The sequence below is a fragment of the Xiphophorus hellerii genome, chromosome 2 (genome assembly GCF_003331165.1).
Source record: "Xiphophorus hellerii strain 12219 chromosome 2, Xiphophorus_hellerii-4.1, whole genome shotgun sequence".
NCBI classification, from domain to species: domain Eukaryota; kingdom Metazoa; phylum Chordata; class Actinopteri; order Cyprinodontiformes; family Poeciliidae; genus Xiphophorus; species Xiphophorus hellerii.
The window spans coordinates 25,129,792-25,144,955 of NC_045673.1; the positions used below are offsets into that span (position 1 = coordinate 25,129,792).

At 40.1% G+C, this 15,164-nt stretch overlaps 1 protein-coding gene across 2 annotated transcripts; it reads left to right on the top strand.

Moving 5' to 3' along the window:
- The first annotated feature begins 588 nt into the window (after positions 1–588).
- On the top strand, positions 589–13,790 carry znf143b (zinc finger protein 143b). 2 transcript variants are annotated; one of them, XM_032590156.1, is made up of 15 exons: positions 589–938; positions 4,224–4,336; positions 4,514–4,702; positions 4,854–4,934; positions 5,799–5,995; positions 6,148–6,216; positions 6,300–6,416; positions 6,589–6,664; positions 6,885–7,010; positions 9,655–9,834; positions 9,935–10,162; positions 10,270–10,403; positions 10,569–10,721; positions 11,099–11,227; positions 13,380–13,543. In XM_032590156.1, exons 1-15 carry the CDS (start codon positions 853–855, stop codon positions 13,461–13,463), a joined length of 1,962 nt encoding a protein of 653 aa, XP_032446047.1. In that variant the 5' UTR covers positions 589–852; the 3' UTR covers positions 13,464–13,543. The 2 variants fall into 2 exon arrangements, with proteins under 2 accessions (XP_032446047.1, XP_032446042.1); XM_032590151.1 differs by having other exon boundaries at positions 829–938; positions 4,208–4,336; positions 13,380–13,790.
- The last annotated feature ends 1,374 nt before the right edge of the window (positions 13,791–15,164 follow it).

Sequence of the window (15,164 nt, forward strand, 5' to 3'; positions counted from 1 at the left end):
CCAAATTTCAGGCCTGTCTTGAAGATGCCTTTTATTTCTAAAATGCAAAAAAAGTTGTACTTTCTCAGGTCAAACCCTTTTTAGGGTTTATGGTATTTCTTTGAATTTTGTTTTTTTTTACTTTAGTCTTAATATTATCAGACTTTTTTAAAAATAATAATTTATTATTTCCTTTATTTAACAAGGTCTCCATTGAGATCTAGATCTCATTTTCAAGAGGGACCTGGGCAGAAATCTGCATCTTGGTCTTTCTGATGATACTATTTCTAAATATTAAAGCAAATGTTCTGCAAAAAAATACTTTTACTTGAGAAAAATGAAGTTGTTGAAGTAGTTCTACTCTTACTTGAGTACAGTTTATGGGTACGTTCGTGTTTGCACATGTAAATGTATCGTTTCTCTATGTTGCCGTGTTTCAAATCCACGGACACGTTATTCCACCGAGTCTCTTTTCACTGCATTGCCCACATTCCCCCTTTTTTTCCCACACGACCTTGTTTTCAACATGGATGCCGATAAACCTGCGCACACGTCCATGTTTATGCGACAAAAGCAGCATTTTAACTGCAGTTTGCGGCGCACCGTAGCTAGGGATCCACAGAGTCGGCTTTCCGTGATCTCGTTTGAAAGCTTAAATATTTATTTTCCGCGACGACAGGGCGCAGGGTAACTGGAAAGCTTGAGACAATACGAAAACCGGCGCGGAATGGCGCCTGCTAGGGGCCCGGGAGGCTGAATGTCGACTCCCTAGGCTGAGCGACGCCTTGTCAGACCAATAGGAATGTACTTCACAATCAACTACCCAATCATATCCCGTGGTAGAAGAATAGGCGGGACAACAACAGGTCACACATGTTCCTGGTTTGTGAGCGTCGCTGGTCGTTTCCTGCACTGTTGCATGGTGGTCGAACAGGAGGAATTGTTGGAAATTTTCAGAGGTTAGTATATAAATTGGTTTTTACCCAGTGTGCATTATTCCCACAGCCATCGCTGTTGCTAGTGGGAGTGACAGGCTGTGGGAAGGGAGTCGGCAGGAATCGGGAGAAATACTTTGAAATGGAAAAAACCGAATAGAAATGTAGCGACCAAAAATGCTTATATCATTAATTAGCTCATGGATTCCTGGGTCTTGTTTCCGTCTCTGTGGCTAGTTGGTTAAACTGGGCTGGGAGCTTATTAGGGAGAGCTAGCTTGGCTCTATCTTCCACACATTGTCTGTTCAGACATCACGAAATGGCTCAGAATAACAAAAGCGATCGCGTCGACCACAGCTTTCAGGAAACATTTGCTCTCCGCCGCTAGAAAAAAAAGTCGTGTCAGCAGCGCTTGGCGTACTTAGCTGCGTCGTTAGCTCGACAGTTAGCTAGTTAGCTTACCCCGTTTGACATGTCGGTGCTGCGGGTGGAGCAGCGAAGTGTGTGAAGATTTAGCATAGTTAACCACTTTAGTGTTCGACCAACGTGTCCCGCAGTAGACTCATTTTAACATTTTGCTTGGTATGACGTGTCATTAAAAGGGGAAAATATTGCAAGTCATAGCTGTAGCTAACCAGCTGAAAGGGCTATAAACAAACAAGCGCCAAAAACTCATCAGTGGGCGACTGGCTGTCTATGTGGCCCCGTTGCGTTTCCCCCGCTGGTCCAAGGTTCTGGTACTTTTAGCAGCAACGTTTCCCACCGTTAGTTTCTCAAGAACCATTCCCTCCCTGCACCAAGGTGTCACTTTTCCCGGAATAAAACACTGTTGGCTAAAACCATGGCTATTTACGTTCTTGTTGTGTGATACAAAGCGTTAAATGTCTTGAGTGTTGGTAAAAGTTACATTAAATGCTAAACACTGTTGAGTAACGTTTGCTGACAGGAAATGTTTAATTAAATGAAAAAAAATAGGAATAACATATTTCCTGAAATAGAAGTTCAGTCATTTGATTTGTGGACAACAAATAAATATCGTTAAACTTAACATTTTGACACATGACCTCAATGTGGGTTATGAAATAGTCCAGCATAAATGACCCATATTAGAAGGAAAATATACTTGAGTTTTATTTTTATTTTTTTTAAAGTTCCTAAAAAGTGATGTATATTGGTTTTTAATATCCCCAGGAATCTAATCCATACGGGTTTAATTTAAACACTAATACATTTAAACAAATACAGTTGTTTTGCGAAGGTCTTAGAGGTTTTGTTAGAATTACGGCCATGAAAAGCAATGCACTAACCAGACGGGTAAAGGATAGAGGTTTTTTTTGTTGACATTTATAACAGAAATAGGTAATAAAAAAAGATTCAAGATTCCTTTTAATTGTTGTTGCCCAGGTGTACAGCAAAATGTTCATTGCACTAGCTTAAAAGAAGAAAAAAAAAACAGCTCTCATAAGATCTAAAAAAAAATTCAATCTGAAGTCAGAAATATCACATGCAGTTAAATCTCACACAGCCTATATTTTAATATGCCAACATATTTAGTGAACAGGAAGATAACTGTAAACATAAAATGAATGCCACATCCAGACTGGATGAGAAAAAGACTTTGGAATAAGTGTTTTTAATTGTATAAAAAATAGTGGAGCAGCGATGGAAGGTCACCAGCAGATGTGGCAGGTTGATCTTCCTGGAAGCTCTCATGTTGCTGTGGTTTCCTGATGATTGTTTATAGAAATGACATCTTTTGATGGGTTTATTCCCAGGGACACAAATTGTGACAAATTCTCCATTTATTTTCAGTAACTTGTGATCCACCAATGATGACTTCCTTTGTTTTCTTAGTGCTAAAAGGGGCAGTATTATGTTCAATCGACTTTTGAGCATTACATCATGTTATAGCACTATTCCCTCATCAAAAACATACCTCGAGGGTTGCCTCTATTCTTGCATGCATGTTTGATAAATCCTTTAATCCCCATTGCAACCATTCAGCTGTACAAAACGTCTGGGTGGACCTAGCTCCGCCTTTGAGGACGTAGCTCCTTAGAGCTGAAGTTTCTGACTCGGCTCTTCAGACTAACCAGCAGCAATTAGCAAACACCTGGTGAAACTGCGCATCTACGTACAGTCAGAAGTAGCTCATTATTCTCAGTGCAACGCTGGTAAAAATCTTGTTAAAGGGTTAATCAAGGATGACTTCCTGAAGGCGGAGTTTCAGAAAGAGCAGGAGCTTCTTAAAGAGACAGAGACCCAATTCCAAGGTGTTAAATTACAAAGTCAGATTTCTGTTAAGTCATATTTGGTAAATGCAACATTTTTATGATGACTGATTGTAACGTGAAGTGAAACTATGTGCCTTGAAAAAGAAGAAAGTGTCCATATTGGAAGAAGTTGCTCTAAAATCAATCTTTTTGACCTTAAAAAAATTACTGCAGGATATATAAGACCCATCAATAAGCAGCTGTCTCAGGTCAACTATATGGTGGAACATTAGCGGTAGGCTACGAGATTAAATTAATAATATTACCAGAATAAAGTTGTAACGTTAGGGAAATGACATAATAATTTTATGAGAACTCCATCACAAAAAAATAAAATGAGGAATGTTGAGGCTCTTGTGAAGTTATATTTGGGTATCAGTTTCACAGATAAGTTAATACTTCAAATAACATGTCAGCATCAAATAACTACCAGCAGCAGGACTTTGAAACGACTGAGCAAATGACTAAATCTATTTCAAAGAAAGATCTTGACAACTCTCGAAGCTTTTCTTATTAAAGCAACATTTTTTTTTCATAATTCTAAGACGTTTTTAAGGTAAAATTGCGTCCTCGTTTTGCTAATATTCTGACTATGTTCTCCTGATTAAACAAAACCTCTCGTAGCCTGGCCTTGATACTCAACTCACAGGAGGAATGATTGAAGCAAAAGCCACTTTTTTGAAAATATTTTCAGTAATTTTTAATGTCTAATTTTAGAGAAGAAAGTGGGGGGAGTGGGGAAGAGGTAAAAAACAATTCAGCAGATCTTATTATTAAGTGGTGTTTCCCAACCCTACTGTGTCTTTAAACTCCGCAGATGAATATGTCTGAATTGGTTCTGACACATACGTCAAACTACATAAACCAGGCCAGACATTTTAGATTTATATTTCATGATCCAAATAATGCTGATATATGGTAAACTGAAGTTTTAAAGGCGGCTCATTTGCTCAGATTTCTTTGTGGAGTTTCAGTGCTCGTGTTTGCTGACTTGTGAGCACCGGGGTTAACTCGCCTCAGTTTGTCGCCCCACCAGCTGCAGCATGCTCTTGGCCCAGATCAACCGGGACTCCCAGGGAATGTCCGAGTTTCATGATGCAGACGGGCAGCCGGTCACGCTCTGTCTGACGGAGGCTGTGACGGTGGCAGGTGAGTTTCCACACTGGTTGTAGGTTGTTGCTTGTACCATAAACTGCTATAATAACAGTAAAAAACATTGAAAACATTTCCAGAAGCTATAAGAACAGAAGATTGTCCATTTACATCTTAGAAGACAGAGACAACTCTTAACTTTCAAACTCTTAACTTTCAAACTTTACTTCCCAGATGGTGATCAGATGGAGAACATGGACACAGTGAGCCTGCAGGCTGTCACTCTTGCAGATGGTTCCACTGCGTATATTCAGCATGAGTCCAAAGCGTCCTTCTCTGATGGACAGATCATGGACGGTCAGGTGATCCAGCTGGAGGACGGCTCAGCTGCCTACGTCCACCATGTGTCCATGCCTAAAGCAGGTACAGTATAAACCTTGACTTATGATTAGATAGTTCACCACTGTGCTTTATTATATGATGTTGTTGTTTTGGTGTGTGGTAGTGTGTCTGCTGTGCAACAATGGAATCTCTAAAATGGTGGTAGTGACGGTTGTCTAAATGTGTGCTGCAGGAGGAGAGAGTTTACAGCTCGAAGACGGCCAGGCTGTCCAGTTAGAAGATGGAACAACTGCCTACATTCACACTCCCAAAGGTAAACGCTGCTCTTTGTGTGGACTTCAGTAGAAAGCTTGAAAAACAGCAGTTTTCTTCCTGGGATGAGTTGTAGCAAGAGTGTTCAGTCATCTGGTATCTTAGAACCAGGGTTTCTACTCTGACGGGGAGAGAGTTGGTCTCATCTTTTTCAAAAGTCCCTAAACAACCTTAACTGCTTCCGAGAAATTTTGTTGTTGTACAGTGGCTGGCACACCTCTGCTAATGTGCTAATAGTGGAGCTAATTTGTTATGTAGCGCCTAACCCCTTTTGCTAACTTTGAAAAAGTTTAGCACAGTTAGCTTACCCTAAATTAATTTTTAGGAAATATTTCTCAGGCATCCAAATACTGTGTTGATATAGCACTTTAGCATCAGCTTCTGATAAATACCGTGTTGGTATAGCGTTTTAGCATTGGCTTCCTCTAAATACTGTATTGGTATAATGTTTTAGCGTTAGCTTCCTCTAAATACTGTGTTGGTATAATGTTTTAGCGTTAGCTTCCTCTAAATACTGTGTTGGTATAATGTTTTAGCGTTAGCTTCCTCTAAATACTGTGTTGGTATAATGTTTTAGCGTTAGCTTCCTCTAAATACTGTGTTAGTATAGCGTTTTAGCAAATACTTATGCTAAATACCGTTTTGGTGAAGGGCTTCATCGTTAACTTGATTAAATACTATGTTGGTGTTGCTCTTCAACATTATCATTACCATGTTTGTCTTTTGCTTTAGCATTCAGCTAACGTTAATAATTAATGCTTAAGGGTTAGCACAGCTAACTTTTTAGTTAGTGGTGCCCAGTACTGCAAAACTGGTTCCTGATTGAGCTAGTGTTTATCCTACCCTGCCTCCTGTCTCTGTGTAGAAACATACGACCAGAGCGGCTTGCAGGAGGTCCAGCTAGAGGATGGAAGCACCGCCTACATCCAGCACACGGTGCACATGCCTCAGCCCAACACCATCCTGGCCATCCAGGCTGACGGCACCATCGCAGACCTGCAGGCCGAGGCCGCGGCCATTGACCCAGAAACCATCAGTGTGCTCGAACACTACGGCACCAAGGTGACAGACCGTTTCATGCTACTGCTGTGGCAGCAGTTTACCCAACTCGGCATTCTTTCTCTGCATTGTTTCCTTCCGTTAAATTTCTATGCGTTCATGTGTTTAAAGAAAAAGCATAAAATATATTTTAATGTCCTGTTTTCCTCCTTTAGGTGGAGAACGTGGAAAACCCCTTGGGGTCGTTTGGCAGAGTGGAAGCAGACAGCGGTATCCACATGAGGGTAGAGTCACTTTGTGTTTTTCTTTCTGTTCACCCCTTGGTTGAAATCCGACTTCCATTCTGATTTGCGCGTCACGTCTTCAGATTGTGCTGCAGGGTCAAGACAACAGGCAACCAAGAGTGACAAACGTTGGAGAAAAATCTTTCCGCTGCGAATACGAAGGCTGTGGAAAGCTCTACACCACTGCCCACCATCTCAAGGTTCGCTTTGCTCCTCCGTTTCAATGCATACAAATTAATTTTAGTACAAAAAAATGTTCTCGCTTCTAGATGTTCTAACTTTAAAAGGCTGTATTCTTGCAGCATGTTGCGGAAAAGTGCATTTGTCTGTCTGCCATTTTGTTTGAAAGAGTTTTGTGTCGACATCCTGCAGGTACACGAGCGCTCGCACACTGGTGATAAACCTTACGTCTGCGAGTATCGGGGCTGTGGAAAGAAGTTTGCAACAGGTGGCTAATTGAATTTTATTACTTTTTAAAAATGTTTTTTGTTTATTTTGTATTTATGCTTTAATTTATCAATGCTTGTTTTAGTTTTATTGTCTTGGAAGATGCTATTGCAATATGAACTAAACAATTGCAATGGAGCGTTTTTCAGCTGTTGCAAACAGATGAAGAGTTCACCAGGGGAAAAAAAGCCTCCCTAACTGTCTGTCTGTGGAAATTGAAGGTTACGGACTGAAGAGTCACTCGCGGACGCATACAGGGGAAAAGCCATACAGATGTCAGGAGATGAACTGCTGCAAGTCCTTTAAAACCTCCGGAGACCTTCAGAAACACACAAGGACTCACACAGGTACAGAATCAGAATCTCATAGAACAACAATAATAATAATAATTCTTATTTTAGTAGAATTTATATCATTTTCTGATCTCTGGTTATTGAAATGTTTGACCTGCCAACACAAAATTTTGTTCCAGCTGAAATATTTGTTTCTAGCCTTCCTGCATGACCTGTCAGTAATTATTTATCTTCAAAGTGGAGGCAACATAAGACAGCTTTGATATGGGGTTTTACTATTTTAAAATTAGTGTAAAAGTAGAGAAAATGTAGCTCATATTTAAAGTTTTAGCATAAAATATGATCAGTTCGGTCTACTAGCATGGAGTACCAGTTATCTTACTGAAAATGGGTTAAATGCGCCAGATGCGCGTCAGTGCAAGCTCAGCGTCTTTCTGTTGCTGCAGTGAAATCGCTTCAGACAGATCCAGTAGAATATAATAAACTGAGCCTGATATATTTTGTTCAAACCACTGGAGGAAACGCCAGGGAAACCTCTGAAGAAGACACTGAGATCAGCTTCCTTCTTCATGAAATGTAAACTAAAATACAGTGGCGTCAGATTTGAGCAGTTGTAGGATTTCTGTTTTGGCTTTGGTAAAACGCCGCAAGCCATTTCTCCTCCCCCTAGTACTAGACACAAGGGTTTGTTCAGGTTGTATTTACCCAGAATGCCCTGCGCTGGGCAGTCCACTTCCTGTTTTTGGAGCAGTCTGTGGCATTCACATAGGCTTCGAACCGGGCCAGAGTTTACTTCAACCGAGCCGAGACCGAGGTTTGTAGGTGGACCAGATTTCACACCGCCCCAGACAAACGCCCCAGAGTTCGACTGAAGCGGACTAAACGGGGCTGGTGTGAATTCACCCACAGTTGCACAGTAAACATTTAACCATCAGCTCCAACATGGCAGGTCACTTTGTCCTTACGCATCACACAAGATCATGTTAGCATTCGGATAACGTCGCTGGGGTTGCTGAATCAAAGGGACTTGTAGCTTGTCTTCCGTGTGAGGGATTTCCCTCAAGGATAATCTGTTTATGCATGCTCCTTTAAATACCAGGACAGTCATTGTTCCCAGTCCTCAGCAAGTTATCTGTGTCAGATTCGGCTGATCAACACTGATACTGAAGGGTGATGCGATCCCTCCACCATCGCCGTGCTGCGGCCGCCACCTTTGCTTGTTAACACCTCACCAGACGAAGAGTGGAGGGTTGAGACTGCAAGTGGATCAATCAGAGTGAGAATCTTTCAGGTGTGAAAAGGACATGTACGTCATGGGACGAAACGGTAATCTGGAAGGACCTTTTGAGTTTTTTTCGGTTTGTAACTGTATCTGCCACCAAGAGTGTTGTTAACGGTGGGTCCACTGATCAGAAACATAAAAATCGGGTCCTTTTTATTAGCTTCTAGCTGGCTGAACAGCGCTCAAGGACATTTGGACGAGGTCAAAATCATCTACTTCAGATTTGCTTAGTTTCTTTTGGAGGGAATTAAATTAGCTTCTGATAACTGATGCTTCTGCCCTCCAGACTTCACAACAAAGAATCCTTTCAGAGGCGTGTGTGTGATACGAGCAATCACATTTTATCCCAAACTGACAGCTTCTGGTCATATACAACGGCTTTTTAAAAAAATAACAAGACCAGAAAAGACTGGGTGGAACAGCATGAGGGGTTGTTAATGTTCCACAGCATGCTGGAGGGATGAACACATGGCTTCTGTGATGAACCTGATGCCTCTATGCTGCAGGGTTCCCTTCACAAAGCTAAAATTTAAAAAATAAACTGCAGCGACTTGGCCTAATAAGAGAGAAAAAAGGTGGGAGTTAATTTTCAAAGTCATATTTTCACCATGCTACTCGTTCTTTTATAAATGCCACCTTCAAACTGAATATTTAATTACAAAGCTAAATATTTAACTTAGTTTGAAGTTTCTTCAACCACATATTTAGTTAGAAAGCCTAATATTTTGCTTCATACTAAATATTTAGCTAGGTTACTGAGGTAAATCTTGAGTTTGAAGCTAAATATTTACCTTGAAGTTAGCATACACTAAATATTTATTTAACAAGCCAAGTAGTTAGCTTTAAACAAAGTGTTTTGTTGAGTTAGTGAAGTAAATACTTAGTTTCAAACAACATATTTACATCAAAGCTAGTTTATAAACTAAATATTTAGTTAGCAAGCTAAACATTTTCCTTCCTAACAAAATATTTAGCTTGGTAGCTAAATATTTATTTATAAAATACTTATATACTTTGAAATTAAATATTTAGCTCACAAACTAAATATTTAGCTTACTGGCTAAACATTTCATTTGAAACTGTGACATTTATAAATGAATGAACACTGTGGTGAAAATGTATTTTGAAAACTGAACCCTGAACTGCCTGTTATTTAGTCTGTCTTCTTTTACAACAGATTAAATAACTGTTACTTTTGTACCAATGGCACCTCACAATCCGTGGCCATTTTGAAATAGTAAAAGCTTTCAGCAGTCATAAATGTTTGAAATAATAATGACTTTTTAATTTTTTTTTTTTTTATAAGTTTCTACTTACTTCAAGGCTTCATTCTTCCAGGTGTAGAAGCCTTTCGTACAGAACAGAGATGTAACTCGTCACGTAACGGTTATCTCTTTCTTCTTCTGTGGTTTTCAGGGGAGAAGCCCTTCAAGTGCCCAGTGGAAGGCTGCGGCCGCTCCTTCACCACGTCCAACATCCGCAAAGTTCACATCCGGACGCACACGGGGGAGCGGCCGTACTACTGCTCCGAGCCCAGCTGCGGCCGCTCCTTCGCCAGCGCCACCAATTACAAGAACCACATGAGGATCCATACAGGTGTGTGTCCGCATACGCGCGCACGCACGCACAGGTGGACCTGCATGTTCCAATCCACGCTCTGAAACATTCCCGCTGACTGTCTTGCTTTGTTCTCCAGGAGAGAAGCCGTACGTTTGCACAGTGCCCGGGTGTGAAAAGCGTTTCACCGAATACTCCAGCCTGTACAAACACCATGTGGTTCACACGCCCTGCAAGCCCTACAACTGCAACCACTGCGGCAAGACCTACAAGCAGATCTCCACGCTCGCCATGCACAAACGCACCACGCACAACGACTCCGAGCCCATCGAGGAGGAGCAGGAGGCCTACTTCGAGCCACCGGCAGGTCCGCGTCGCCGTGTCGACGGCTGCACCTTTCCTTTTATTTTATTTATTTACATTTTTTTTTAGTCATGGGCGGTAGAAGGTAATCTGCCAACTGACTTGTTTCAGACGCCATCGACGACCCAAACGTGAGCTACACACCGGCCGTGGTGGACACGGACGACTCGGAACCAGTGGACTCCTCGGACATGTCCGGTCAGCCGCAGGTCGCCTTGGTAACGCAGGAAGATGGAACGCAACAGGTACGCTGTTGGATTTGGATTGAATTATTTGCCAAAGCAATAAAGGAGTAAAAAACCCAAGGGGAAGTGAATACTTTTCACAGTACCAGTAAAAGGTTTAAGCAACTCTTCATCTGTTCTGAAACTGTTGAAATCAGTAGATTTCTGTCTTTTGCTTCATGTCAGGTCAGCATCTCTGAAGCAGATCTGCAAGCGATGGGTGGCACAATCACCATGGTAACCCAAGAAGGCACCACCATAACCATCCCAGCGCACGAACTGGCGACGCAAGGCGCACACTCGGTTACCATGGTGGCAACCGACGGCTCGGACGAACAGGTAAACGAAGATGAAGGCTCCAGCGTTATGACGTCTGTTTGTTTTTCTGGTTTTCTTCTTCGTAAGTCACCTGGAAATGATTCACAAAGACTGTCATTTTTCAGTGGCTGAACTCTTTACTTTTAAACACCTCTTCAATAAATAACAGGAGAAGTTAGTGTCAGGTCAGTTTTCAAACTTTAATTTCTTTAAAAAAAATGTTTGAACAATTCAGATTCACAAATGTGACTATAATGTGGATGAAATGTGGGATACAAACAAACAAACAAAAAAGGAGTTCCAGGTGCTGCTGTGTGTAACATCTATGCTAGCAGTGTTGACTGTAGAATTAAAACACTAGCTGCTGCATCGGTAAAGTGCGTTTTTGTCGCCCTCAGGTGGCCATCATGACACCCGACATGGCGTCGTTCCAAACCGTGGAGGAAGCAAATTACGGCCAAGACCAAGAGGATCTCCATCCGGTCACGTTACTGGCCACGCCCAATGGCACTCACATCGCCGTTCAGGTTGGTAAACCAGTACTAGTCCAGACAACTAACCGGGTAATAACCTAGACAAATATGCACTTCTGAACACTTAGCAACTAGAAGATATTTTAACTCTCCAAAATAACACTAAACATCCAAAAACAATAAATAAAAACCATTTACAACCAAACGCATTAATAAAATGGATTATGATGTGTCTGTAAACAAAATTTTTCTAAAGAAATATTAATCATCTGAATGGAAATCATCATTATTTGCCAGATATAAACTAGATGTGTCCATGTTTGTCCTGTTAGAAATGCCAGATTGTGTTAGTGTCAACAGCAGCCTACAAAAAGTTTGTTTATATATATATATATATATATATATATATATATATGTGTGTAACATAGCAAAGAAAGTCAATCTGGAAACTGAAATCTTTCCAACAATTTTAAATATTAAAAAAAAAAGGTGCTATAATAACTCAACTGTTTTTGATTCGTCCTGATATAAAGTAATGAGACACAGATGGATTTCTAGAAACAAAACATCACACAGTTTCTTTTTTTTTTTTTTTTTTATCTTTCTACACACATAAAGTTTAAAATATTTTTGCAACAACTACTGCATGACATAACCAACTTCAACTTCAGGTCTTCACCCCTAGTGATCAAGGAAGACACAAAATGTCATATTTTGTTTGTGGGATAGTTTCTGAAAACGAGGAGCGTTTGTTTCCTCACAGCGAGGCTGCAGAAACATCCCGGATATTTAGGGACGTCCTGGAGATTGTGACAAAGTCGAGGAAACATTCCAGCACTTCAGTGATAATTGTGACAACAGCGTGGCGGTTTGACTGCAGTGGCCATTGCTCAGTTTGTCCAAATTTGCCACTTTCTGGTCACATTCAAACCGGTCGCAGTGGCTGGAGAGACTCTTGGTTCCCAGTCTCAAAAAAACAAAACAAAAACAAAAAAGACAGTCAGATTCAACCCAACACAGAGCTCAAAAGAGGTCAAAGTTCACATTTCTTTATGGATTTTGTGACTAGAACTTTTGTTAGTTTTGCAACGTAATCCTTCTTTTCAGATTTCACCTCATTAAATTTTTGCTACAAGTTTCCTGCAGGAGGCGTAACCTCACCGCTGCCCCCTGTGGGTGGACTCTGTTTCTTATCATAGAGGATTAAAAAAATATATGAACAGTAAGAAGTAGACATCCAGGAAATGACTCAAGTCAGAGTAAAACAGGTTTTGGTAACAAGGCGACTTACGTATAAAGTACCTGATCAAAACGTCAATCATTTAATATTTAAAAATTACATCATCAGATGGACCAAAATCTTAAGTTATGTGGACATTTTCTGGTATTCTAAGGACCAAATTGAAAATAATTTGTATAAATAGCATCATTACTAAAACAACAAAACAAAATCAGGCAAAAGATAAATGTTTCAAAATCAGTTTCTTAGGGCGTGCCATGGTGGCGTAGCGGTTAGCGCGACCCATGTTTGGAGGCCTTGAGTCCTCGACGCGGCCGTCGCGGGTTCAATTCCAGGACCCGACGATATTTGCCGCATGTCTTCCCCCCTTTCCTGTCAGCCTAACTTTCATATAAGGGACACTAGAGCCCACAAAAAAAAAAAACCCTGGAGGGGGAAAAAAATAAAAAATCAATTTCATTAAATATAAACCTTTAACACAATCAGCAGGTGTGTGTCTGTCTGGTGAACCTTTGGCTAAAGCTGCCATGTTCTTGTTTCTGTGAAGTTGTTCACAGTGTCCAGTGTATTCAGGAGTTTTACTCAAATGAGAGTAGCAATACTTCAATATACAATAACTCAACTAAAAAGCAGTAAGACTACTCCTAAAAGTCCTTTTACCCCCCTAAAAAGTTACTCAAGTAAATGTAACTAGTTACTAGTTAAAGGTCACGGGGTGGCAGCTTGATTAGATCAAAGCAGGCAGGTCTGATCCCTTGTTTTCTTTTGAAAACTTTTGTCTTTAATTAACACCTCGTTCCCTTTGGGGTATGCTAATTAGAACCAGCTTCCTTTTGTCTGCTTGTTTCGTCATGTGACCGCACTTTACAGCAGAGTAAAAGATGCATCTCTAGGAGCGATTAGTTAAACGGTTTTTAATTAAAGTGAGTGATTTATTCCTGTTTTTTTTTTTTGTTCCTCTCGTAGCTGAGCGATCAGCCTTCTCTGGAAGAAGCCATTAGAATAGCCTCCAGGATACAGCAAGGAGAAACCCCCGGCCTGGACGACTGATTGGCTGACGACTCTGCAGGGACAATGAATGAAGATCAAGACCATTTCAAATGGACTATATATAGATATATATATCTATATATAGATGTATATCTATATATAGATATATATATTTGGGAGAAATCATGTCTTCCCTATTTTTTTTTTTTTCACAACTGAACTCGGCTTTTACTTGTAAATAGGATTTTGATAACTGAAGCTGCGTCGTGCTATTTTGTCTCTCTTACGGAAAAATTTAAGGGGGAATTAATGCTTTCTAATGTTGCTGAATGCACAGTGCAGTGTACAGAAAATGCTATTTCTAAAATAAATAAAAATTAAAGATTGCTTGGATATGATTGGCTTATACTTCTGCCTTAGAAGTTATGCAACAAACTGTAAAAGGGTGTCTGACCAAATGGAGATTTAAAAAGCTGACTGTGGATACAGACGAAGGATAAAAGGACAAACTTGCTTCACAGCATCTGAGAAGAGTGTGTGTGTGTGTGTGTTGGTGTGTGTGGGTGTGTGTGTGGGTGTGTGTGTGTGTGCGTGGGTGTGTGTGTGTGTGTGGTGATTCAGGTGATTCACTTTGTACATTTTTCGTAGCAATTCTCTCCACCATGTTGACAGACTCCATCTTAAAGTTGTCCACCATATAAGTCAATGACTCATGTTAAGTTGAAAATATTGCTTTTCCATGATGAAAAGCAATATTCACCATAGTGGTGATTCTATTTGCACAAACGTTTGAAACAAAACTTTGTTCTATTTAAGTTTAAAACAGAAAAATGACACTTTCTACAGCTAAAACCAATGTATTGCATTAGGTTATTATAACACTTGCTAATCAATAAGACTCCCCTTATCGATGGCTAATAGTTTATAGTTACCAATTTGTCTATAAATACTTTATAAATCATTAATAACTGTTTATTATGCATTAATTGATGCTAAGGAGACTATATGCTAAAGAAAATTACATCTACAAACGCTTATTGTGCTTATAAGGTAGTCTAAAAGATTTAGCATAACACCAGATAAAATATATAAGTTTACAAATCTGAATCACTATTTGCATAATTTTTTTTCTCTTTCTCACCCTTAATTGATGCATAATAAACAATTTATAGTGTTTAGAGATGAATTAATAACATGTCTATGAACGATTTATTAGCCATTTTTAAGGGGAGATTTACTGCAAAGTGGTAACGCGAAATTTAGTAGTAGTTTAAGAGTGCATAGTTAAAGTATTACACAATTTTGCTGTTTTGCTAGTATGACAGGCTGATACTACTGCTGGAGTACCGGACACGTCACCCTTAGCTTGTTTTGAAAGCAGCTTCGCCTTCCTGGGGTTCACCTTACCGGGCTTAAGAGGTGCTACCTCTAGCTTCCAATTTGACCCGGGCTGAAAATGTTCACAACTGCAAATATATCTAAAGTGCTGCAGTGTTGCAGCATCAGGTGTGGGAGGGGCAGCAAGCACTTAATCCACGATCCAAACATTCAGAAATTGCATTTGCACCCTTTCTGGCATCTTGTTAAACACACTTGCAATCATATGAATAATATAATTGTTAGAGAAAAAAAACAAACCAAAACAACTCTTGGCCCCGCTCTCAAATGGTGCCAGAATCACATGTTTTAAGGGGTCTAAAAATGCAATAAACACATAAAGTTAAGTGAAGAAATTTAATTTGCATGGCATAATTTTATTCT

What these genes read in the sequence shown, in the direction of transcription:
- znf143b (XM_032590156.1), top strand. Translation starts at nt 853, where the DNA reads ATGTTCCTGGTTTGTGAGCGTCGCTGGTCGTTTCCTGCACTGTTGCAT. An exon ending in TGTGTCCATGCCTAAAGCAG is followed by an intron (nt 4,703 to 4,853) that starts GTACAGTATAAA and finishes TGTGTGCTGCAG; the next exon opens with GAGGAGAGAGTTTACAGCTC. An exon ending in ACAGCGGTATCCACATGAGG is followed by an intron (nt 6,217 to 6,299) that starts GTAGAGTCACTT and finishes TCACGTCTTCAG; the next exon opens with ATTGTGCTGCAGGGTCAAGA.